This window comes from Symphodus melops (genome assembly GCF_947650265.1).
Source record: "Symphodus melops genome assembly, chromosome: 12".
Lineage (NCBI taxonomy): Eukaryota > Metazoa > Chordata > Actinopteri > Labriformes > Labridae > Symphodus > Symphodus melops.
In genome coordinates this window covers 8422806-8446161 of record NC_136702.1, presented here as the reverse complement: position 1 = coordinate 8446161, position 23356 = coordinate 8422806, and the positions used below count along the sequence as shown (strand labels likewise).

Below are 23356 nucleotides of genomic sequence, written 5' to 3'. Positions count from 1 at the left end.
CCCCCCCCCCCCCCACCAACCCCCCACCAGCCTCACATATTAGTGTATCGCTCAAATTTACTCTCTGCTGGGGTGATTGATCATTGCAGCGAGATGGGGCCCTCCTGCTTTTGTTGTTGCCATGGTAACAGTGGACGCTCCAGATGTGTGTTCAAGATGAAAGATAAAGATTCTCCTCCGTCCAGGCTCTGCCCCTTGTTTAAAATTTTATGCTGTGTGAGATCAGCTTTGATGCTTTGAGCGACATGTTTCATGAAATCATATATTTCATTCTCATGTGTATATACAGCTCTGGTCTTGTTTGACATATGTCCCCCCCTGCTTTTAAAATCATGTGTGTTGTGCTGGTCAGTATCTGAGAAGCCATGTTTTTTTGCCATCACAGTGGGATTTCACATAGGTCTGCAATATATTACAAATGTGAGCTTTAGTCTGTGGTATTCTATTGTTCGGACAGTGAGAGGAAATGCTTTTACATACAGTTAAATGCATTTTTTATACAATCCTTTATTGTAAAGTGGTGGGTCTAATGTGCACCACTCACATTATTCAAATGGTTACTCAAAGGAGAGGATAACGTTCAACCAATCCGTGTCAACTGAATGGAAATCACCCCCCATCGCAGCGTCCTCTCCTTCCCCTTTTCACACAATAATCTTCAATTCTAATATGCTGATCGAGCTGTTTTACTGTTTACACGCATCGTTGGCCACAGGGATAACGAGGAGCCTGTAAATAAAGAAGGAGGGAGAGAATAAACCTGGTTAGTGAGAGGAGACTGTGCTGGGGATGGTTGTCAGGACAACAGCCGGAGGAGACAGACAGGGTGTAGATTGACGTCTAAATGAATGGTCATGCACGGTGAAGCACACTGAGACATCCTCCCGCAGCCCGCCGCATACATCAGAGCCCAGGAAGTGAATGTGACCAAACTCAGTGTGACCTCATAATGACTTGAATGGGACGTGAAAGGGTAGAGAAGCAGTTTTCATCAAATGGAGAATTTATTATTGTAAAAGATTCGATCATGTTGGCCAATATTTTAGCATGTCAAGTGACTTTTGTTATTGGCTATTTCTATTGCAGATATGCACTGATATTTCTAGAGTTACTCACTAGTTCATTTGAGTGTTATTGGATTACACTCAATTATTACTCTTTATTACAAGTTTTTTTTTTTTTCACCAGCAGAGAGTACTTTGTCATTTACAACAAGCATTATCTCTCTCCAGGGTGTGAAGCGCTGACGCTTTCCAGTTGAGTGACCATCTTGTCTTCATTATATACAGAGTTTGTTTGCTTCTAGTAGATGATCCACAGATCCGGTGCGGCCTGAACTGTGTGTGGGGTTTATTCAGAACGGAACAGCAGCTCGGCCTGTTGTTGGATCTCACACAGAGATGCACAGTGATGGATGATGAATGAATGAAGAATTCATAACTCGTTGTTCTATCCTCATTAATAAAGTAAATGGGGCACAGGCCTCTACAGTGTACACTGTATCTCATGTTTTATTTGTTTGACATTGAAAGCAGGTTTTTTTTTTTTTTTATCTCTCTGTCTCTCAGGTCAATGTGGCTACAGAAGCAGCTCTCAGGACTATCAGTGGTCGTGGATTCCTGAGGCCGGTCTCTATAGCAACCCTATTCTCCTCCTGACTACTGTTGCCAACTTCCTCTCCCTGCCACACGCCAAATCTCTCCTCAACCCGCCGGCCAATCATCGCCCCTGAACCGCGCTGGAATGGACACAGAATCAACCCACTCCGGCTACTCGTATCACTCCAGCCGCTCCGGGAGATCAAACCGACATGGGTATGCTTCCTGTCTTGTTAGTCTTGCCACCTGACTTGTCTGCCTCTCTGCCGTCTGCCTCTCTCTTCTATCCTGTGATATCTCTGGGAATGGATACAAGTAGGACAGAGATTTGGTTGTCTTTGTTAGCAGCTCATGCGGGACATGTTTGTTTGTTGAGAAATGAATCAAATAAGCGAAACAGACAAAGCGGGCTGAGAGATTGAGGCACACAGAGCTTGTTGGATTAGGGTCGTCACAGCTGAGTAGCTCTAACCTAGTTCACTCACTTTATTCTGCAAATGAGTCGATCATTTGATTGCTGAATTCTCTCATTTGTGATTTTCTACTGGAACATTAGTTTCCTGTCTCTTGACCAGCTTTTGGCGTTATAAGTCCGCAACAAATTTGCTTGATTTTATTATCAATAAATGAAGCAAATTATCACCAGAATAATGTCAAAACTTGTTTATGAGCACATGACTTTACATTTCTGATCTTGTAGTATTCCTCCTGTTCCACTTTTGAAGTCTCATCGTGTTTCTGTTGAAGGGATCGCAGTCGTGAGCGGCACAAGGCCAGCAGTAAGGACAGCGTTCGCTCCGAGAGATCAGTCGTCATCAACCCCCCTGACTCGCCATCGCAGGAATCCCCCGTTCATAACGGAGACCCGCTGCCGGGCGAACCCTTACCTGCAGGAGAGCACGGAGACGACGCGCAGGTATTTATCTCCAAACTGTGTGTGGGTTAGTAAATGACGCAAAGCTGTATAGACAGGAAGTGGAAACTGTGAAGAAAATGCAGAGGGGTTTAAGTGAAGTGAAAATCAGAGAGCTCTCTAATCCCTCTGTAACCTCTGCACCGTGACCTTTTAAACTCGTCCCTACACAGCTGGCCGCCCATTGGCACAACGCCTGACACATAAATAACAATGGTGACAAGGGATCATATAGGTCAAAGGATTAGCATCCCTCTTGTAGGCCTGGCCAGATTTGTACGGACTGCGCTGTATTACAGTGTGTGTGTGTGTGTGTGTGTGTGTGTGTGTGTGTGTGTGTGTGTGTGTGTGTGTGTGTGTGTGTGTGTGTGTTACTGCGTATAACTGTCTTGCCTGATAGCTTTGAAAGCAAACCAAATTGGTTCAAGTCATTCCATAAAGCTGATTTTGCTGAGCTCTGAAAGGTTTCTAAGTAGATTGAGGGAAGCACAAAGCTGTGATAATGCAGCTAAGAGGAAAAGAGCATATTTAACTCTGCTTGGCTTAGTTATGCATTCATATTGTCATCATGCTGTTTGGCTTGGAGCATACTTGTACTGGCTTTTTTAAATAGTTGGGAAGACTGATAATGGGATTTTTAGTTGTCTGCTTTATATAGAGCCACAGCACCTGACTGTTAGCTTAGCTTAGCACAAAGTCTGGAAACAGCTTGCATGGCTCACTTTAGCTCACATATTGCACCTTGTTAAGTCTTACTTTGATCTCTGGATGCTTCATGTTGGACTATTTCTGTTTGGGAACGCCTGGAGTCTTGTTTTTTTTTTTAGACCGTTAGCTGCATATCAAAGAAATGGCTGATGCAAGACGTGTTTTCTCCAAGTGTATGCAGCAGTGGTAATTCTGCAGCTCATAGTCTTTATGCTAAGCTAACTTGCTGCTTGCTCCAGGATGGTAATCAGCATACAGTGTTTGTCTGCTCTTGGAAGAAAAGTGAGACAACCTCAGAGTGAAAAAAGAGGGTTTATTTGTTTGATCTTTAAAGGTTTTAATTAAAGACAGGATAGTCAGAAATAAAAGAGAGTGAGTGAAGAATGAAAGAAGACACAGGTTGGATTCGAAGCCTTAGCCGCCCTCATGGAGGACCACAGCCTCCACACATGGAGCATGCACACTGACCACTACACTACTGGCAGCCCATTTTACACCTTTCTTGGGCCCACAGTAGTCAGACTGGGCTCGAATCCCGGTCACCTGCTTCAATGACTACAGCCTCTGGACATCAGGTGTGCAAACTAACCACTTGGCCGCTGGTACCCAGAAAAAAAAGAGTCTTTCGATTCTGTTTTTTCAGAGAGAACTCTGCCTTGGGCGGTGTTCACTCTGCGATCTCCTTGGAATGTACTGTACAGTAGAAAGCGCGTTTTGTCTAGGAGTATGTGCTGTTACTGAGAAACAGAAGAAAACAATGTGGATGCATCTGAAGAGAGATATGTGCGTGAAAAAAAAAAACTCTCTCCCTAAAGAGATTACACTACGTTTGTAAAGAATCGAAAAAAACACTTCAGCCTGACTTTCTGATGGTTCCTGCTCGCTCTGACCTATTTTACCGTCGCCCCTTCTGGCTGGGCAGCCACATTCCTCGATGTCATGTGATTGTCAGCTCGTAGCTTACGTCCATTGTCCGCAGTGTAAGGTAATCTGCCATTGTGCTGCTTTAGCCCTCCAGATGAAATCGTCCAAAATGGCACAAAAAAAGCAGAACCATCATTACCGCCACCAGAGCACACCACAGCCAGCTCTTTTCTTGGTGCTGCTCTGTTGGATTTCCGAGCTGCTGTAACACTAACAGGATGCGGAGACCAGAGAGAGTCTCACAGTCTGAGTTTAGCGTTAGCATCCAGCCAAACGCCACTTTGAGGGAAGCTGATATGATTAATCCTCAATGTTTACATGCATGTTTATGACACAAGGATACGGTTTTGGACCACAGCTTGTGTGTGTGTGTGTTTGGATGAAAGAGAGAGAGAGAGGGAGAGAGAGAGAGAGAAATGGAGAAATAGAATAAGCGCCAAGTCTGTTACTGAGACTTTGCTGCTTTGTGAGACGCTGTGACTTTGTGCCAGAAGGCAACAGCTTCAGTTCACACTGTCAGCTCCAGCAACACCAGAGCATATGAGGAGCACATAAGGATCTGTTTTGGCATTTACACTCTCTTTGCTTAACCTTTACATGTGCACACATACCTAATTGTAGAAAACAAACTTTATCCCATGCAAGTTGGTTCTGGGCGATGTGGATCAATGTTATTCAGCTGACAGGCGATACACTTTATATCGTTGATGTTTTTTCTGTAAATAAATACCAAAAACAAAATCAGTTCTCATCTTCTTCTTCTTCTTCTTCTTCTTTTTTTTTGAGAATCAGGCGCAAAGGAAAAGTAAAAAAAATACTTCCAGAGATAAGGAGGGGGGGGGAGGCTGTAAGGAAGGCTGAAGATGGGAGCTGGCAGTCAGACACAGGGCATGCCAAACTCTGGTTGTCAAAAAAAAAAAAAGTCCAAGCCCTCCCAAGCCCAGTGAAATCAAACTACACTCAACAAAAATATAAACGCAACACTTTTGTTTTTGCTCCCATTTGTCATGAGATGGACTCAAAGATCTAAAATTCATTCCAGATACACAATATTACCATTTCTCTCAAACATTGTTCACAAATCTGTCTAAATGTGTGATAGTGAGCACTTTTGCTTTGCTGAGATAATCCATCCCACCTCACAGGTGTGCCACATCAAGATGCTCATCAGACACCATGATTAGTGCACAGGTGTACCTTATACTGCCCACAATAAAAGGCCACTCTGAAATGTGCAGTTTTGTCTCACAGCAAAATGCCACAGATGGCGCAAGCATTGAGGGAGCGTGCAATTGGCATGCTGACAGCAGGAATGTCAACCAGATCTGTTGCTCGGGCATTGAATGTTCATTTCTCCACCATAAGCCGTCTCCAAAGGCGTTTCAGAGAATATGGCAGTACATCCAACCGGCCTCACAACCGCAGACCACGTGTAACCACACCAGCCCAGGACCTCCACATCCAGCAGGTTCACCTCCAAGATCGTCTGAGACCAGCTACTCAGACAGCTGCTGAAACAATTGGTTTGCATAACCAAAGAATTTCTGCACAAACTGTCAGAAACCGTCTCAGGGAAGCTCAACTGCATGCTCGTCGTCCTCATCGGGGTCTTAACCTGACTCCAGATCGTCGCCGTAACAGACTTGAGTGGGCAAATGCTCACATTCGATGGCGTCTGGCACGTTGGAGAGGTGTTCTCTTCACGGATGAATCTCGGTTTACATTGTTCAGGGCAGATGGCAGACAGCGTGTGTGGCGTCGTGTGGGTGAGCGCTTTGCTGATGTCAATGTTGTGGATCGAGTGGCCCATGGTGGTGGTGGGGTTATGGTATGGGCAGGCATCTGTTATGGACGAAGAACACAGGTGCATTTTATTGATGGCATTTTGAATGCACAGAGATACCGTGATGAGATCCTGAGGCCCATTGTTGTGCCATACATCCATGAACATCACCTCATGTTTCAGCAAGATAATGCACGGCCCCATGTTGCAAGGATCTGTACACAATTCTTGGAAGCTGAAAATGTCCCAGTTCTTGCATGGCCAGCATACTCACCGGACATGTCACCCATTGAGCATGTTTGGGATGTGCTTGACCGGCGTATACGACAGCGCGTACCAGTTCCCACTAATATCCAGCAACTTCGCACAGCCATTGAAGAGGAGTGGACCAACATTCCACAGGCCACAATTGACAATCTGATAAACTCTATGCGAAGAAGATGTGTTGCACTGCATGAGGCAAATGGTGGTCACACCAGATACTGACTGGTTCTGAGTCCCCAGACCCTCAATAAAGCAAAAACTGGAAATGGTAATATTGTGTATCTGGAATGAATTTTAGATCTTTGAGTCCATCTCATGACAAATGGGAGCAAAAACAAAAGTGTTGCGTTTATATTTTTGTTGAGTATATATATGGCCAGCCTCAGAGCAGGTCCACCATGAGCACGGCTTTGGAAGTGTGAAGAAAAACTTCCCTTTAGCAGCCAGAAACTGTGAGCACAAACAGACAGACGTCTGACTTTATCGGAGGGTTCCAGAAAGAAACAAATTCCATTATTTTTCAACTCACACCGATACACACATCAACTCGAATACATCAGTGTGAAGACGTCATTTTAACCTCCACCCAGACTACTGGAGCTTAGCTATTGTGTTTAGTTGCTGGCAGGCTACTTGGTGTGTGTGTGTGTGTGTGTGTGTGTGTGTGTGTTTGCTTTACTGCTAATCAGAATGTTGTTGTGTTGTTGTTCTTTGTGACGGTGCAGCACGCCTAACTGTAATCCTTATTCACCCTCTGCCAGATAACAAGACTGCCAAACTCACGCTCTCTCTCTCTCTCTTTCTCTCTCTCTCTCTCTCTCTCTCTCTCTCTCTCTCTCTCCTTCTCTGTCTCTCTCAGTTACTTGCTTGTGCTCCTCTCTTTACAGTATATAGAGATCAGACCTGATTAGTGTGGCATTAATCTTTGGGATTAATCCAGTGAGACTTAATGGCTGGTTTTAACAGTGTATTAGCTCAGTAAGTGATACTCTGTGAAAGCTCGTCTGTGTAAAGGCCCAGTTCAGAAGGTGCAGGACAACGATAGGCTGATTTATAAGATCAGCTCTTAGTCTTTGTATTTACCTTACCATTTTTATCCCCAGTAACTCGGCTTCCTGTACCCGCAGACTTATAGTCTTGTTTTTGTGAAGAGGGCATTGTGCCAGTGTACACAATACCAGGACTAAAAATAAGTCAAAAATAGCAGAACTAAAAATGGAACAGCCAAAAAGAGTTATAGTCATCCCTCTGAAAAATGTCAAAATAATTTCCTTGTATAATCCATATATGAAGTTAATCTCCACACAAACTAATTAGAAAACTTTTCCTACAGGGATGGGGATAAAATCTGGTTCAATAAGAACTGGCTTCTGCAACTTTTCAAAACCTGAAAAAAAAAACTGGAGCTAATGGATACTGCTGTTTAGTCTCATGAATGGTAAATGGACTTAAGTTGGTATGGCTTTTCTAGTATTCTGACTCGAAGCGCTTTTATACCACACATCACACCGACACTTTCACACACTGATGGCAGAGGTTGCTATGGAAAGTGACCATCAGAAGTAACTAATCCCATTCATTCACTGACGGAGCAGTGGGAGCAATTCTTGCCCAAGGACACATCGTACATGTAGCTGCAGGAGCTGGAGATTATTTTACATGATATACATGTCAGACACTGCTACTTTAAACGCAATGATCTGCATCACCCATGTCAATTCATGTAGCGGAAGTTGCCATACATACAGTATTACCTGTGAAAGCTCTTTATTGGATGAGAACAAAGGGAGCTTAAGGCTTAAGTGAACCTTGATGGAGACAAAAGTTACGCGCGTGGACCACAGCTTCATCAATTTCTGTTTTCACGATTGAAGAATGAACTTTCAGACTAACGGGATATGATTGTGGTGTTGTTGTTCGTTGACGTGTGGAATGACTTATTGTTCACAGACTGAGCGGTGAAGGTTAAGGGCCCTGATAAATGAGTCGGCTTAAGGAAGAAAAGCTGAGAGATGTGAAAGGAATGAGATCGGACTCTAAATGGACTTGGCACCACACTTATAAAGCTGACGTCCTTCTTGACACATTGAGCTTGGAGACACATAGACATACACACCACAGTGCTTTGCATCCCCCGCCCCCCAACCTCCTCTCTTTTTTTGACTCATTTACTTCCCTCCCTCCCTCTCCTCATCTTAGCATGCTCATTCATCTTCTGGCTCCCGTCGGCAGCCGCCCCTGCAGCACGTCTGAGTTAATTAGCTGTGAACGGTAGGAAGGGCAGAAATCATATTCCTGCTGCATGATTGGAAATATGCAAACGCACAGTTGAGTTCATGTTTCACATTCCACAAATGTCAGCAGTTTGCTTAATCGGAGGAAGTTCCATCAGGTTTTGATAGCCTGGACAGATTCTTTACAGGTGACATGTGATGTGGCTGTCTTCTGTTTGTGTTACTCACAGTCTGTCTGGATTCCATGCAGCTTCCCCACACCCATATGGATCAGGTTTGGGGCTTTACAGGCTGTTTGATGTGCTTAGGTGAATGTGTGTGTGTGCACACGTGTGTGAAGCCACGAAGGCTTGTTTGTTCAGCTTGTCTTTTTTTTTTTTTTTTTTTTTTTTTTTTTTTTCAGCCCTCATCTGTCTCTGTGTGCAGCTGCAGCTCCTCTGATTGGTCGTCTTTGGAGAGATGTACAATGCAGCGACACTCTGGGGGACAATGAATCGCTAATTGCCTGAATTAATGACAGGCACACAATCAAATGTGCCTCTTTCCGCAGACTTGTCCTGAATTTATACTGTCTGTGTGTCTTTGTTGGAAAGATTTATGCTTAAAATGACCCTGCAGGCTCACGGGGAAAAAATGACTCTAATTTGCAATGATGGGACAGGAATGCTTCTCTGTGTGTGTGTGTTTAGGTGTGTGTGTGTGTAGGTGTGTGTGTGTGTGTGTGTGCATGCGCCTTTCAGCCTGTCATCTTGTATTACTTTAGCGGGACTTTGAAGGTTTGTCGTAATGAGGAAAAAACTCCATGAAAATGACTCATATCCAAGTAGCATGAAGACAGTTGCTCTATTTGCAGTGAGCATTTCATCTATTGTACTTTCTTGCCCAAAGAAGGGAAGAAAAATAAAATAATGGAGGCATTGTTGTCTGTCAGAATCCGATTTCTGTTTATCATCTGATGTGTAAGTTTCACATGGTCGACACTGTGTTTGCAGCGAACTTAAAAGAAAACATTGTGTATCAAATGTGGTTCATGAAGAAAAAGCTCCTTTTAAATTGTGGGCACTATAAATCAAATGGAGACCTTTCGGACATGATCACGTTTTTCTGCTGGACGTATTGATCAGAAACTGCTTTGTGCACTTTGTAAAGTAAAAATAAGTGTGTATTGATTGTCCTCAATAATTATTGCTTTAAAAACTTGAACTTCTTTTTTTGTTTCTAACTGTCTCCTTCACTCGCCTTCCTTTCTTTCTCGGCTCCTTCAGGATGATAACTGGGGGGAAACCACCACCGCTGTGACAGGCACCTCTGAACTGAGTATTTCTCAGGAGGACGTGGTCGGTCTGGGGAAGGAAATTCAGGACCGGACCCAAGGCTTTCGTCGTTATCTCCCCCTGGCTGTGGGTTTGTGCGTGGGGCTGCTGGTGGTGGCCACGCCCCTCGTCTTCCTTCTTCTCCCGGTCGTCATGTGGCCCGACAGACTGCAGACTTGTGGGGCCGCCTGCGAGGGCCTCTTCCTCTCCATCTCCTTCAAACTGCTCATCCTCCTGGTGGCTATCTGGGCCCTGTTCCTCCGACAGGGTCGAGCCAGTCTGCCCCGAGTGTGTGTGTACCGTGCCTTCCTCACCACACTCACACTACTCCTCACCATGTCTTACTGGCTCTTCTATGGGGTCCGAATCCTTGATGCGCAGGTGGGTTTCAAACTTTGCTATTGTTAGAGCTTAGAAAAAAATCCTCACCCATTTACTGGAGTTAAAGAGTTTTTTTTATGAAACTTGTGTTTTTGTCCAATCAGGATGAGGATTACCACGGTATCGTCCAGTTTGCTGTGTCTCTGGTCGACTCCCAGCTGTTTGTCCACTACCTGGCAGTGGTGCTGCTGGAGCTCCGTCACCTCCAGCCGTGCTACAGCGTGTGTGTGATGCGGTCCACTGATGGAGAGACACGTCACTACAGCATAGGACAGCTCAGGTACAGTCACTCTGTAATTGTCTCCTGTGGACTTCAAGTTCATGATCAAAAAGTTGGGTTGAAGATGTGAATATGACCTCTCTGTCTAATTCACGCTGAGAAAACACACACTGGCACTTGGTCACAGTCATTACACTCTGTCATGTCGAAGCGTGTGTGTGTGTGTGTGTGTGTGTGTAATTGGAGGTTTATGTCCACAGGGGAGACTGACAGGGGCAATAATTGAGTTACTCATCAGCCTCGTCGTCTGGTTCGCTCAGGGCGAGCTATTTCCAGCGTTTAGGGGGGGCAAGGAAAAAGTGCCGGACACAGCCGCATCTACTGTTTTTTTTAATATATATATATCTTCTTGTGCAATTACAATACAGTGAGGAGAAAACAATGCTTATTAGAAAGGTCTGTGGTACAAAGCTAAACACTCCCATGAGCTTGTTATGGTTTAGAATGTCTTGATAGGATGTAAAAGGAAGTTTTTATGCTGTTGTCTCATTTGAGTAAGCCATAAAGTCTCTCTCTCTCTCTCTCTCTCTCTCTCTCTGTCTCTCTCTCTCTCTCTCTCTCTCTCTTCTCTCTCTCTCTCTCTCTCTCTCTCGTTCCTCTCGCAGCATTCAGAAGGCTGCTCTGTCCATTCTGGAGTTTTACTACAGAGATTTTACACTCCATAACCCGGCGCTACTCTCTGCTTCAAAGCACCGGGCTGCCAAACACCTGGCCGGGTTAAAGGTTTATAACGTAGACGGTAAGTCACCTCCTTGTTTTCCCTTGTCAACTCGCTGTGTCTCTATCCTCCAACTTTTGAAGTGCTCCTGCAGAGGCTAATTTGTTGCTTTTCTTTTTACGGATTTGAGTGACATCGTCAGGTTTTGCAATTTGCTGCAATTTCGTCCTTATTGCAATAAACAGATCCAGAAGTGGATGGATTTCTGAGTAGAAGGATTTCACACCACCTTGATGCAGGCAGATGACGCTCAAGTTAGCCACTACTAGCCCCCTCCTCCTATTTAGAAATACAGACAATTCCCGTCATGCTTTTCAACCTGAGGCAGTGTAACCTCGCAGGATGATGAGCCCACATATTCAGATAATCCTGCAGAAAAAAATGTACAAATCAGTGAGAATACTGTGATGCATAGGAAGCTGTAGTTTTATCACAAAGACGTATAGTATTTGGAGTATAGGAGAGACGGTACATTTATGTCCTTGTTGCATGCATTAAGTTAGAAAATGTGACAAAGTGAAGACTGTCCAATCTCCGAATAAAGACTGACCCCTTTTAACCCACAAAATGTTTCTATCAGGGCCTAAAGTATAATATTGGGATTTTTTTTTTATTTATTTATTTTTTTTTTTTTGACGTCGTGCTCTTTGTTGTGATTTTCCCTCACCTGGGTCACCTGGTTTTCTGCTCTTTCTGCTTCCTTGTTCTGATGCTCTCTTGTCTCCATCTCCATCTCCTCCACTAGCAGCTTTTAAAAACAAACTGAGAACATACCTTTTGGACAGTAAGTACAGATATAACAGATGAAAGTCCTCTGCTCTGCTCCACACGGCACTTTGTTACAGGACGCAGCCAATTTCATGGTTCGGTTCACTCCATCTTTAGTGCACTCAGAAGCCTCTGTGCCTGACATAACGTGTGTACACACACTCCAGCTACACACACACGCACACACGCTCCAGCTGTGGTGCTACAATGCCTTTGATTTGTCCCCTCCTTGCGGCCACAAACACTCCTCCTGTAATGCCACAAATTGCACTCTTTCTGAAACAGTCTCCTCTCCCTTCCGCTCATCAATCCCTCGTCTGCCGAAGAATACTGTGGTTTTCATGATCGATGGCAGGGATGCATTATGGGAAATGCTGTCCTCGTAGCACCTCCCACCCAACCCCATCCCCCCCCCCCCTTCTCTATCAAAGAGCAGCAGAAAGGCCTCCAGAGAGTCGTGGAATTTCAAGTCTTAAATAATTCATCAGAGTAACGCTCATTCTTCACACACTCCCACATTTCTCCTTCCTGCTGCTCAGCCTGACTCCACCTCGGCTCGCTCTCGCTTTCTCCCCCACCCCGTATTTCATTTCTCACTTCTTCCGGTGCCTCTCTCTCTCTCACATCCAAAGTCATTCTCTTGCACTCCTCTCAGAGCATGAATATGTACGCCTGGCTGTCAGATAAGGCTGCTGTTTACTCCTGTCTCCAAAGGAAAATATTCAAAATGCTCTTTCTGCTAATAATGTGACAGTATTCTTTTAACAGTACTCACTAGGACGCTTTAAATCCATGTTGTTGGCTAGAGTCAGAGTCTATTTCTCACCTGTGCATGTTTGCATGAACACTCAGATGCACATCAGATCATTAATGATTAATATCCTCACCTGACCTGCAGCATTCAGTCTCTATATTCTGTGGCCCAGATCTGACACCCCTAAAACAACTACAAAAAAAAAAAAAAAAAAAAAAGATCTCTCAGATGCTGCTACACAAGCTCCAGTAGCTTTTTGGGTCTCTCACACAAACCAGTTAATTCACAGATCAGACAAGAGTTCTGGCCTTTGAAGTGTAAAACGCTGAATATGTAATCCACGTCGCTGTAACAAAAAGGTTTCTGCATCAGAATGTCGGTGCTGAAATGTGGATATTTTCTCTTCTTAGAATTTTTATTTCATATTTTGACTGAGACACATGATCTGCGTGGCAGGATAACCCAGATCCTCTTAAACATTTTCTGAGTGATTTGAGTCCAAATGGACACAGTGTAGACCAAATACGTTGATTTAATACACTTTTGAACCTCCTGTGATGTGTGAAATCTCCTCAGCTTTCCATCCACCTGACCTCTCCTGTCAAGGATACAGATTGAGATTCAGCCCATTAATCAGAGTCTCATGGGGTCAGCGACTGCTCCGTCAAGCACGATCTCATATAAACCATTATTCCTCTGTTTTGTTGTTGTGGTGCAGCCCCAGGGAGCACAGCAGGAGCACAGCCCAGTAATGGGAATCAATCACGTGCCATGGTTACAGCTGCTGGCAAACGCAAAGACAACGCCCACAGTGAGCTGTACTACGAAGAGGCCGACTACGAGAGAAGAGTCCGGAAACGCAGAGCCAGGTGAGTCCCACATCAAATGAAGGCATTCCTCTCTGACGCCTCTTAAAGAACCACACACAATGGGCTTTTAATTGTAAGTTAATAGGGACAAATCCACATATTGTCAAAAAGTAAAAGTTGCATCCAGAGTTAGCAGGAAGTTGACTGCTGTGTTGTCAGGCTGGTCGTTGCTGTGGAGGAGGCCTTCACTCATGTCCGGAGGATGAAGAAAGAAGACGAGCGCGCAACGCCGTCTGACATCATGGATGTGCGTGAAGCAGCTCTGGCTATATTTCCCTCCATGGCCCGTTCTCTGCAAAAATACCTCCGCACCACCAGGAGGCAGCACTGCCACAGCATGGAGAGCATCCAGAAGCACCTCGCTTTCTGCCTCATCAATAACATGAGCCCTAAGGTGAGCTTAAACTTCCTCTGTTCACCAATCGTGCTATCAAGTCTTTATAGTCTGAAAATGTTCCAGGAAATGGCGTTTCTAAGATCTAGAAGAGAAAACACTTGTTGCTGTAAACAAAGTTACAAACAACAGGTTGAGATTGTTGTTTCTGTTTTTGAACAGCAAACTGGTTGTTAAAAGTTGCTAAAACTAACTTGATAGTTCAAACTACTCTTAAACTGGGATTGTGACAATCTGGTCTTCACAGTTCATTATTTGTTATGTTTTTAGAAAAAGAAAGCTATACTAGAACCCCCAAAAGACTCCATTAACAGTCAATATCATTTAAACCAGTGATTCTCAACTGGTCTATCCTTAGGAAACACCGCCAACTCCTTCATGAAAAATCTTGACCCAAATTGTGGATATTTTTCAACCAATCAGATTTTAGTTTATTCAAAAATGTTGTACAAAATGTACAAAAAAAAGAGACTTAACAAAACAAAAAATGCTTACAAATACATTTTTCACGACCCACTAAGAACTGCTCCGTGACCCACATTTGGGTCCCGACCCATTATTTGACAACCCCCGCTTTAAACAAATCATTATGTTTAAAACAAATGTGTTAAGGATGTTCTCAGCAAACTGGAGTATCTTCGATTGTTTCTGTAATTCCAGGCCTTCCTCGAGGCATACTTGGCCCCTGGTCCCACCCTGCAGTACGGCCCTGAGCGCTGGATGGCCGATCAGTGGACTTTGGTCAGCGAGGCGTCCGTCACTGGCGGCATTAAGGAGGGGACAGAGTTCCTGCTGAAGTGTCTAGACTTCAGCTTAGCTGTGACCATCAAAAGCATCCCTTACATCCGACTGACTGAGGAGTACATCGACCCCAAGTCTCACAAGTTTATACTGCTGCTCCAATCAGAAACCTCCGTTTAACCAGACGTACACTGTTAAGAATACCCTTCTGGATTTTTCAGCAAAAAACACTTTTTGTACGGTTTTTGTACTTCTGTTTATGTAATTTTCTTACATAATGTATCTTTGTGTAATTGTCTTTGTCAAAGGAAAGGCGATAAAAAGGACTGAAGAGAGGAGGGATTATGCTTGGATTTCTTTGTCCTGACATTTGCAGAACACTGTTCAGATATTCCTCTATGCACGACGGATCACACGCTCAAACGTTTTTCTTCCATATCTTTGCATGTGCCAGTGTGTGCCTGTGTGGGAGAGTTCAGGACTTAGGAGGAGTGTGTTTGATTTAGGGTGCAAAAGTGTATGCATTAGTGTTTTAAGTGAATACCCAGGATCTGTCATAACGTGTGTCTTCTTCCTCCATTAGCGTTACTATAGTGACCTGGAAATTGAATATACCATAAACCATTTTAGCTTTCCTCTTTTTTTAGTATTTGAGAAGTTTTTTTAAACATTTCTGTATAACAGATGTTTGTACAGTATTTATATGTGAATATACTTAATAGACTTTTTATATCCGAATTGTGCATTTCTTTGATTTTTTTTGTACTTATCAGAGATTTCCTTTGGTTTTAACATGCGCTGTATTTGCTGGACTGTAAATGAAAGATGTGTGTGATTGTCAAATTACACACAAATGATCATCTGAACAAAATGTTAAGTCTTTGCTCAGTCTCACTGGTGAGCTGTACTTTGATTTTTTTTTTTTTTAAGCGTAGCACTGACACATTTTTGATGCCTAATGTTTAGGCTACAAACTCCTCTTTATTTAAATTGAACCCACAAAGTGAAATCTACTCACCATGAGCTTGAAGGAAGATTTATACAGAAAAGTTTTCACACATTTTTTTCTAACTCCCTGACCAGTCTGAAAAATCACTTATCTCATGCTGGTGAGTGTTTCAACAAGCATTTGAAAGGAATAATTTACAGACAATTAGCCCAGCTCCATGTCAGTATTTTTGCTTTCAGTATTTGGTCTGAGCGTCTCAATACTGCCCCCTATCTGCAGCTACAGGAACAAAAACTGCTCCAATCAAACTCTTTATTTGTATAAATATTGTATGTGCATTTTTAGCAAAAACTCTTTGTATTTATAATGCCTGTCATGCTGTAAATGCATATTTACAAAAGTGTTGCTATGGTTACTGATGGTGTAGTTTTGTTTAGGACTTTAGAGTGTTGATGGTTGAAAATAGTTGTAGACTACACATGTGCCTCAGTTATACTTATATACATGTGCAGTTTTTAGGTGCGTGTGTGTTGGTGAATGACTGTGTGCGTGTATGTGTGTGTTTGTGACTGACTGACTGTGTGCGTGTATGTGTGTGTGTTTGTGACTGACTGACTGACTATGTGTGTGTTTGTGACTGACTGACTGTGTGCGTGTGTGATGTTTGACTGTGTGTATGAATGAGAGGTTAAGAAAAGAAAAGGGAACATAATGAAGAAAAGAGATTGTGTCCCTACATGTCAAAGATCCGACTTGTCATGTGTCTGAGTTGTCTCCATCATTTTTAAACACAAGAACATGTTAAGGCACCACAACTGTGTCAAAGTCTTATTTGTAAAAAATAAATATTTGTATTGACATTTTCAAGTCATGTGCTTGTTTTTGTGTCTTCTGTTATTATGATTCATCAGAGGGTTTTTATATAAAAATGGGCCACTTTTAGTTGCCTTCACATTGTTTTGAGCTTTTAAAAAAGCAAGTCTTGGGGGAAAAATAATTTGAAGTTGATAGAGAACTGACATTTTTCTAAAGTAATCAGTCATCAGCAGCATAAAGGATTCCCACGTTTTATCACCTGTAGGAACTTTTTATTAACCAGGAACAGTATAGAAAATGTTGATTCAACTGCGCTTATACTTGGATATTATATATTTACTTTCACTACCTGTGAAATCTCTAAAAGCAAAAAAATAACACATCTATAAACAAAAAACCAATATCCAAGAATAAATGGAGTGAAGTAAAGTTATTTTTTTTATTTAATTTTTTTTTTTACACAGACTACTCTTCTCATATTTGAGATGTGCATGTGTGTGATGTTTATCAGTGGATAAAACTTAACTCAAGACACCAAAGTGGACATCATTTATTTTAATCCCATAACCCATTCCAGGCTTATTTACATGCTCAAAAAGAAATTTTCTCGATATTGAATTGATTTATTTTTATTACTAGCTGCAAATATTCTGAATGTATTTGGAATTATTTGATTTGTGAAAAGTGATTTAACTGTACATTTGTTAAACTACGCTTGAAGAATAAAAACTGAATGTTAACCATCTACTTCTCTCAGGCTACAGTTTACTCATCATCTTCATCCTCATCATCTTCATCCTCATCATCTTCATCATCCTCATCATCTTGGTCGCCATCGTCGACCTCATTTTCATCGTTATCTTCGTCATCGTCTTCTTCTTCCTCGTCGTCATCATCCTCCTCCTCGTCAGTGTCGTCGTCATCATCTTCATCATCATCGTCGTCCTCAGTGTTGACTTTACCAGAGAGCACGTCTTCGATCCAGTCCTCCAGCTCACGTGCAGTGGGCAGATCCTCTTCATCGTCCATCTCCATCCACACACTGTCAGCCTGCACACGAACACAAATACATACACACACACACACACACACACACACACACACACACACACACACACACACACACACACACACACAAAGTCAAATAATGTTTCAATCAACCCAACATTCATGTCAGAGATGTTGTCGGGGACTTACATCTGTAACATTGACGACTCCAATCTGAGGTCTGAACAGATCCACCTTGAAGGTCTTCTCCCAGTAGGGGATCAGCTGAAGTGCAACGAGACAAAAAAAGTATGTTCCCATTAGACGTGCAGCTGATCTAAATGTCTCTTCTGACTTCCTGTGCGACTGAATAACTCACCAGGGGAAAGTCATCAGGGTCAATCCAGACAATGCTGAGCTCAGGTACTTGGGTGTTGTCTCTTGCCACCTCCTTCAGGATCTCCAAGAACTCAAAACCATCTGACAGCAATTTCACACATCGATCAATTAAGTATCCACAAGGAGCACACATGTAAACTAAATTGAAGAAATACTTTGACAAGATTTTTCCTTTCTTTCAGAGCGTTACATCACAATGTCAGTAAATTATAAATAGGTCTAACCAGCAGTAACTTAGGTTAGCATAAAGACTGGAAACTGCGATCCAATGTCTGTCAAAAGATAGCACAATTCTGCTGATCTCAGTGATTGTACAAATTGTTTGTTTTAATAATTAAAAAATAAACACATTATATTTTCTGTTCAGCCAGAGACAGTGACTTCATAAAGTCTCCCCCTTCCTCTTCCTGTCTCTGTTCTTTATGCTAAGCTAAGCTAAGCTTACTTCATAGTGGCCATGGCTTGATATAAAGCCTAAAAACATGAACATAATTTCAATATTCTCATCTTGGTCTCTCCATAAATAAAAACTGGCCCATTTACCTAAATGTTTAACTATTGCTGCTTATAGTCTTTACATTAGCAGTTATTGCATTTTCATTTTTTAATGTTTTTAATGTTTTGTTTTTAACTCTGTAAAGCATTTTGAATTGTTTTGTGAATGAATCGTGCTCAATAAATAAACTTGCCTTGCCCTGACTTTAATTTTTTTCTTATTATTTATTGCAAGTGTTTAAATTGCCATTATATTACTTTTAAATTTCATGTTTCCTTTCTCACTTTTATCATTTATTTTTTTAACATCTGGCAATACCCTAAAAGTGTTTCATTTTGTTTTGTTTTTTTTAAATTAAAAATGTCACTAATATTAATGACCTGATGGAGATTTACATTTAAAGTTTAAGGAATTTATCAAATGTCAGAATAGGATGGGATTTAGAGCATACATGTTCTATAATCTTCAGTGTATCTCAATCATGTATAACTTGTTCTTACCAGGGTCCTCCTCCTCTGCAAAAGCAACAATGTGAATGCCCTCAATATCATCCTCCTGAGAAGTAGGAGAAGCAGAAAAAGGAAAAGAAAGAAAAGAAAGAAAAGAAAGAAAAGTACGAAGTACGAAGTACGAAGAAGAAGAGGTAGAAGAATAGGAACACAAATTAAATGAAAAATTAACACATGGGTCAGAGAAAACAAAATGTAAGTGTTGTTTAATTTCAGCTGCCAAACAGTCATCACTCACCCAGGTCTCAAACATATCTTCTGCACGCAGTTTTCTTAGAGTTGGTCTAATGACACAAAAAATACAGTATGGGTACTTTCCACAAAAAAAAGCTCTACTTTGAGAAAAAATTAAATAATACAGCAACATTTTGTTTTTGTTTACCGTCTGTGTTCAGTTATAAAGTCAACCAGCTCCTCCTCAGAGTGAGGCTTGCCCGGGATAGTGACTGGCTCCTCCATGAAGGGCTCATAGAAATCAACCTCGTTCAACTTCAGAGTCAGCTCTTTGGCCACCTGAAGAGACGCAAAATCTTAACAAAAATACTACGTCTTCATTCGTAGTAAATTTGTTCGTTTGCTACTTACAGATTTCTCAAATGTTGCAAAGAACTTGATGTAAGGCTGGAACTGCTCTGCTGCTTCTTTAAAGGCCTCGTAGTCTGAGGAGCAAAGGGAAAACAGATATTCAAATTGTGTTTTGTGCTCATGACAGCAGTGGTTCACTGTGCTTTTGTTTTCCGGATCACACATCTGTTTGTACTTCTTTTGGTGGTCGTTTACATGACTTTTGCACACCAGGGAGTGGAAATAGATGAGCTTTGACCTCTGCTTAATCCTCCCACAGTTGGTCAGATGGGATTTTGCACTACTCTAGACTCAGTTCTTCCACAGCATGTGAGATTGAACATAGCAGTGGCAGCTGGGTGTACAGCAGTGGTAAAAATGGATCTGTAAATCCATGGAGATGAGGGGGTTAAAATGCACTCCTGATTATAATGAAGGTCATGAGCCATAGAGAGCTCATCTAACAAGGTAGTGAGCCATGTTCAGACCAAAAACCAAATCAGTTTTTCACATATACATGTTCATTCAAAAAGCCTCACACACTCACGCTCAGAGTCCTCGTTCTTAAAGTAACCAATGAGGCGGATGTCTTCCTCCATCCTGTCAAAGGCTCTCAGCTCCAAAGCGTTTCCTATTACCTCCACTGGTTCCTCCAACAGCTAGTGATAAACAGAGAGAGTAGAAAAGAGTACTATGTATTCTTTTTCTTCATTGGACTGGAAATTTGCCCTAAAAAATCCTTTACTCACATCCAACAAGAACTCCACCAGGGTGTTAGCCGACAGCAAGCCGTCAAACTCGATCACACGATCTGCCTTAAAAACATAAACACTGCCCTCCTCCTCCAGATCTGAGATTTAAGGGGAACATATCATTTCATTCAAACAGTGTTCCTTAAGTTATTTGACCCTTAATAAATTCTGTGATTCATCATATTCAAACAGCATCAATTTTACTCCGACATCATTCTCAGTGTGCATAGCTCAAATGCTGTGTACTGCCATTTACAGATTGTTAGTTGTTGGGAATCTCAAATATCATCATTTCACAGATTTTGGCATCATTTTTTAAAGTGTGCACAAACACACGAATAAATATCAATTATTCACCCATTTTAAATTCACCAATCATGTCTTATTTAGAACACAAGATAATGGCAATTATCAAGCTATGGCAAATAGCTTGAATATTGAATGTCACAAACAAGATGTATGGTCAAAGTCACTAAATTAAGTTCATGCAAACTGTTTAACTTTCAAAAAGACATAAATTGGCACGGTTTTGGTCCCAACACATTGTTAGTTAGTTCATTGCATGTAAGAGTGTGTGCATTAACTCACCCAGCTTCTTTGCAACCTTTGCATCCTTGTGGGAGTCAACCATTCCAAACCCAATGTCCTTCTCTTCCATTACCTGAGCTGCAATCTTTAGAGAAAAAGAAAGCACACAGGAGTGAAATCATGTCAGATAAAAATGTTTATTCTGGGCTCAGAGCACTAGAAACATACTTTACCAGCTTAGTTTAAAAAAGTGCAAAGGACATTTTTTTTCTTTCTTTTGTGTGTGTGTGTGTGAGGGGGGGTTGGGCAGAAGAAAGCGTGACTGTAATACCAGGTAAGGTCTTGAGAAAAGAATTAATACCAAAGTTGGCAATATGAAAGATGTGCTTAAGCTGTCAGGGGGCACAGGAGACGCAGTTACATAATCACCCAGACTGCCTTGATCTAAATATAACCAAAGCAGTAGAAATTATTCCGCCAATTGATCCGTGAAGTGTGTGAGATTCACCTGCTACATGTCCATGCAACACTTCTTCAAATAATATTACTCTGTTTTCATGGAGGAACAAAGTTAAAGGTATCCTGTAAAGGGTTTGGTGTGATTTTGATACTGCTGTTTCAGGTTGTAAGTGATATTAGAGTATCTGATTCATTGTTATGAGAGAGAACTAACCTGTTTTTAAGTTGAAACAACACACTAAATTACCCTTTAGCTAATGTTTGCTTTTAACCACTAAGCTTACTTCACTGTTTGCTAAGTGGCTTGAAACTGAGCATTACATGGTAGGGAAAGGGTGAAGATAGCTTGTGTAGCTTTAGGGCATCCAATCTGAAACAATGTTACCTAAGACATGGCTGAATGCAATCATGAGGTGGCCTAACTTTAGCTATATTCATTATACCATGATAAACTTGCAATATACTACATCGCTATTCCACAGTTTGAGTTTCACACTCTGAGTGGGATGTGATGTCAGTGGAAAATATGGTTATAGCTACGGTGAAACTTGCTAGCACCAAGCATTTATTAAACAATTTAGGCTATGTTTTAAATCTTTTTGTTTGGCCTTCTCAAAAGCTCTTCACAGCAGATTTAAAAAACATCGTTCAAAAATATATTCCGTGTGATCACTAGGCCTACTACTTATGCTTCAAGCATGAGCAGTAACTAACTTGTAGACTGTGATTGGCTTTAACATTTTCAAGGTGCATTGTTTCCATGCCTGACACTATGCTAACATGGCCCAGCTGTGCTGTGTAAAATAAGAGAAGCTAATATCAGAACTGGGATCAGATTACCCCTTTACAGATCAGAGAGCAGCTCACCCTCAGCCGTGTGCAACATGAGACACAGCACTGTGCATAATTGTTCTAATGGGACTCAAACTGTGTAATTAAATTAACCTATCAATTAACAACATCTCCAGCTGATTGGCTTAGCTGTTATTTTATTGTTGTTATTTTTATGTATAGACTAACATTATCCACAAAAATGATAAATTAAGAACAATGTTTGTGCCCCTAAAATGTAGGCCTATTGCTGAAAAAAAAAATAACACCCAACAGTTGCCCACCTAATAATGGGAGTGAACATGTACAATTATAATACATGATATTTCATGTATACATACTGTAAGTCTTGTAAATGGACCACATGTTTCTGTCTCTAACAACACTGCAAAACCACTGCATCTTCTAATATCCTTACATTCCCTTTTATCTCATTTAATCTATTTTCTTAACCATTTTTCCTCCAACTCTGGTCTTTTCAGTTTTTCTGTCCTTTTATTATAACCTCACTATAACTTCTCAATACTTTACCTCTAAAACCAGCTCAGTCATCTGGTGTTGTTTCTGCAGCTCCTTGCTGTCCGGTACAGGCTCATGGTAGTACAGACAAAGCATGCTGTACTTCTTCAAGGCTTTCTTGTAGTTCTTGTCATTGACATCTAGGACGCGGTCTTTGCCGTCATACTGTGGGAACTCCAGGCCCTTTTCAGCTGGGGCCAGGGGCACGAGGCTCAGGCAAGGGAGCAGAAACAACCACAGGGAGAGCATGGCCCAGAACAAACCACACACCCCCCCAAAAAATTCGAGTTAGCTTTAAGTTTCACGGAATAAAACAGTACAAGCAAAAAGGTCACCTAAGCCCTGTGGAGGGCAGGGAAATGTAGGAAATGAGAGTTTTAGACGTAAAAGTTGGTATGTAAGTTACAGTTCTTAAGCATCCCAAGCTTTGCAGAGTAATCCAATCTTTACAAGCATCCTCACGACAACTCTTTCAACCACTCTGATCCCTCGTTCATGCCCTCTCTCCTCGGACACAAAGGCAAAAGAGGAACACTGCTGGCTCTGTGAGGTTCTGGGGTGGCGGATACCATACATAGCAGCAGTTCTCTCTCACTTCCCGTGCAGGACAGGCCCATTTTTAGGAGACCAGTTGTTTGAGTGCTAAAAATAAATCAGCAAGTGAGAAAGAGAGATAGTAGAGGACAGTGGGCGGTTTGATACAGAGTACAGTTCTTCTCCTTCCTTGTGATGTGTCTGTGAGGAAGTCAGTGATGTGTGAGGAGAGAGCAGAGACCCAGGTTAATGGGTTGCGTGATTTTGAGATATGTGGGTATCAAAAAAACCCGGTGGATGTGTGGTTTTGTGCTGGAGTAGAAGAATGGTGGTGTCCGGTCATGATACCAACAGGTGTGTGAAGGGCACCT

At 42.0% G+C, this 23356-nt stretch overlaps 2 protein-coding genes across 2 annotated transcripts; one reads left to right on the top strand and one right to left on the bottom strand.

The window, feature by feature from the left end:
- Positions 1 to 1572: 1572 nt before the first annotated feature.
- Positions 1573 to 16466, top strand: LOC306832664 (vang-like protein 1). The gene is made up of 9 exons (XM_079357517.1): positions 1573 to 1814; positions 2346 to 2514; positions 9690 to 10118; positions 10223 to 10398; positions 11004 to 11137; positions 13357 to 13507; positions 13667 to 13901; positions 14562 to 15471; positions 15545 to 16466. Exons 1-8 carry the CDS (start codon positions 1744 to 1746, stop codon positions 14820 to 14822), a joined length of 1626 nt encoding a protein of 541 aa, XP_079213643.1. The 5' UTR covers positions 1573 to 1743; the 3' UTR covers positions 14823 to 15471; positions 15545 to 16466.
- A 387-nt stretch (positions 16467 to 16853) lies between these two features.
- Positions 16854 to 23098, bottom strand: casq2 (calsequestrin 2). Its single transcript, XM_079358218.1, has 11 exons — positions 22464 to 23098; positions 20703 to 20787; positions 20112 to 20212; positions 19910 to 20021; positions 19384 to 19457; positions 19181 to 19311; positions 19037 to 19082; positions 18790 to 18844; positions 17774 to 17874; positions 17605 to 17679; positions 16854 to 17457 (listed from the first exon to the last, which is right to left on the bottom strand). The coding sequence occupies exons 1-11, from the start codon at positions 22698 to 22700 to the stop codon at positions 17173 to 17175; spliced, it is 1302 nt and encodes a 433-aa protein (XP_079214344.1). The 5' UTR covers positions 22701 to 23098; the 3' UTR covers positions 16854 to 17172.
- Positions 23099 to 23356: the final 258 nt, after the last annotated feature.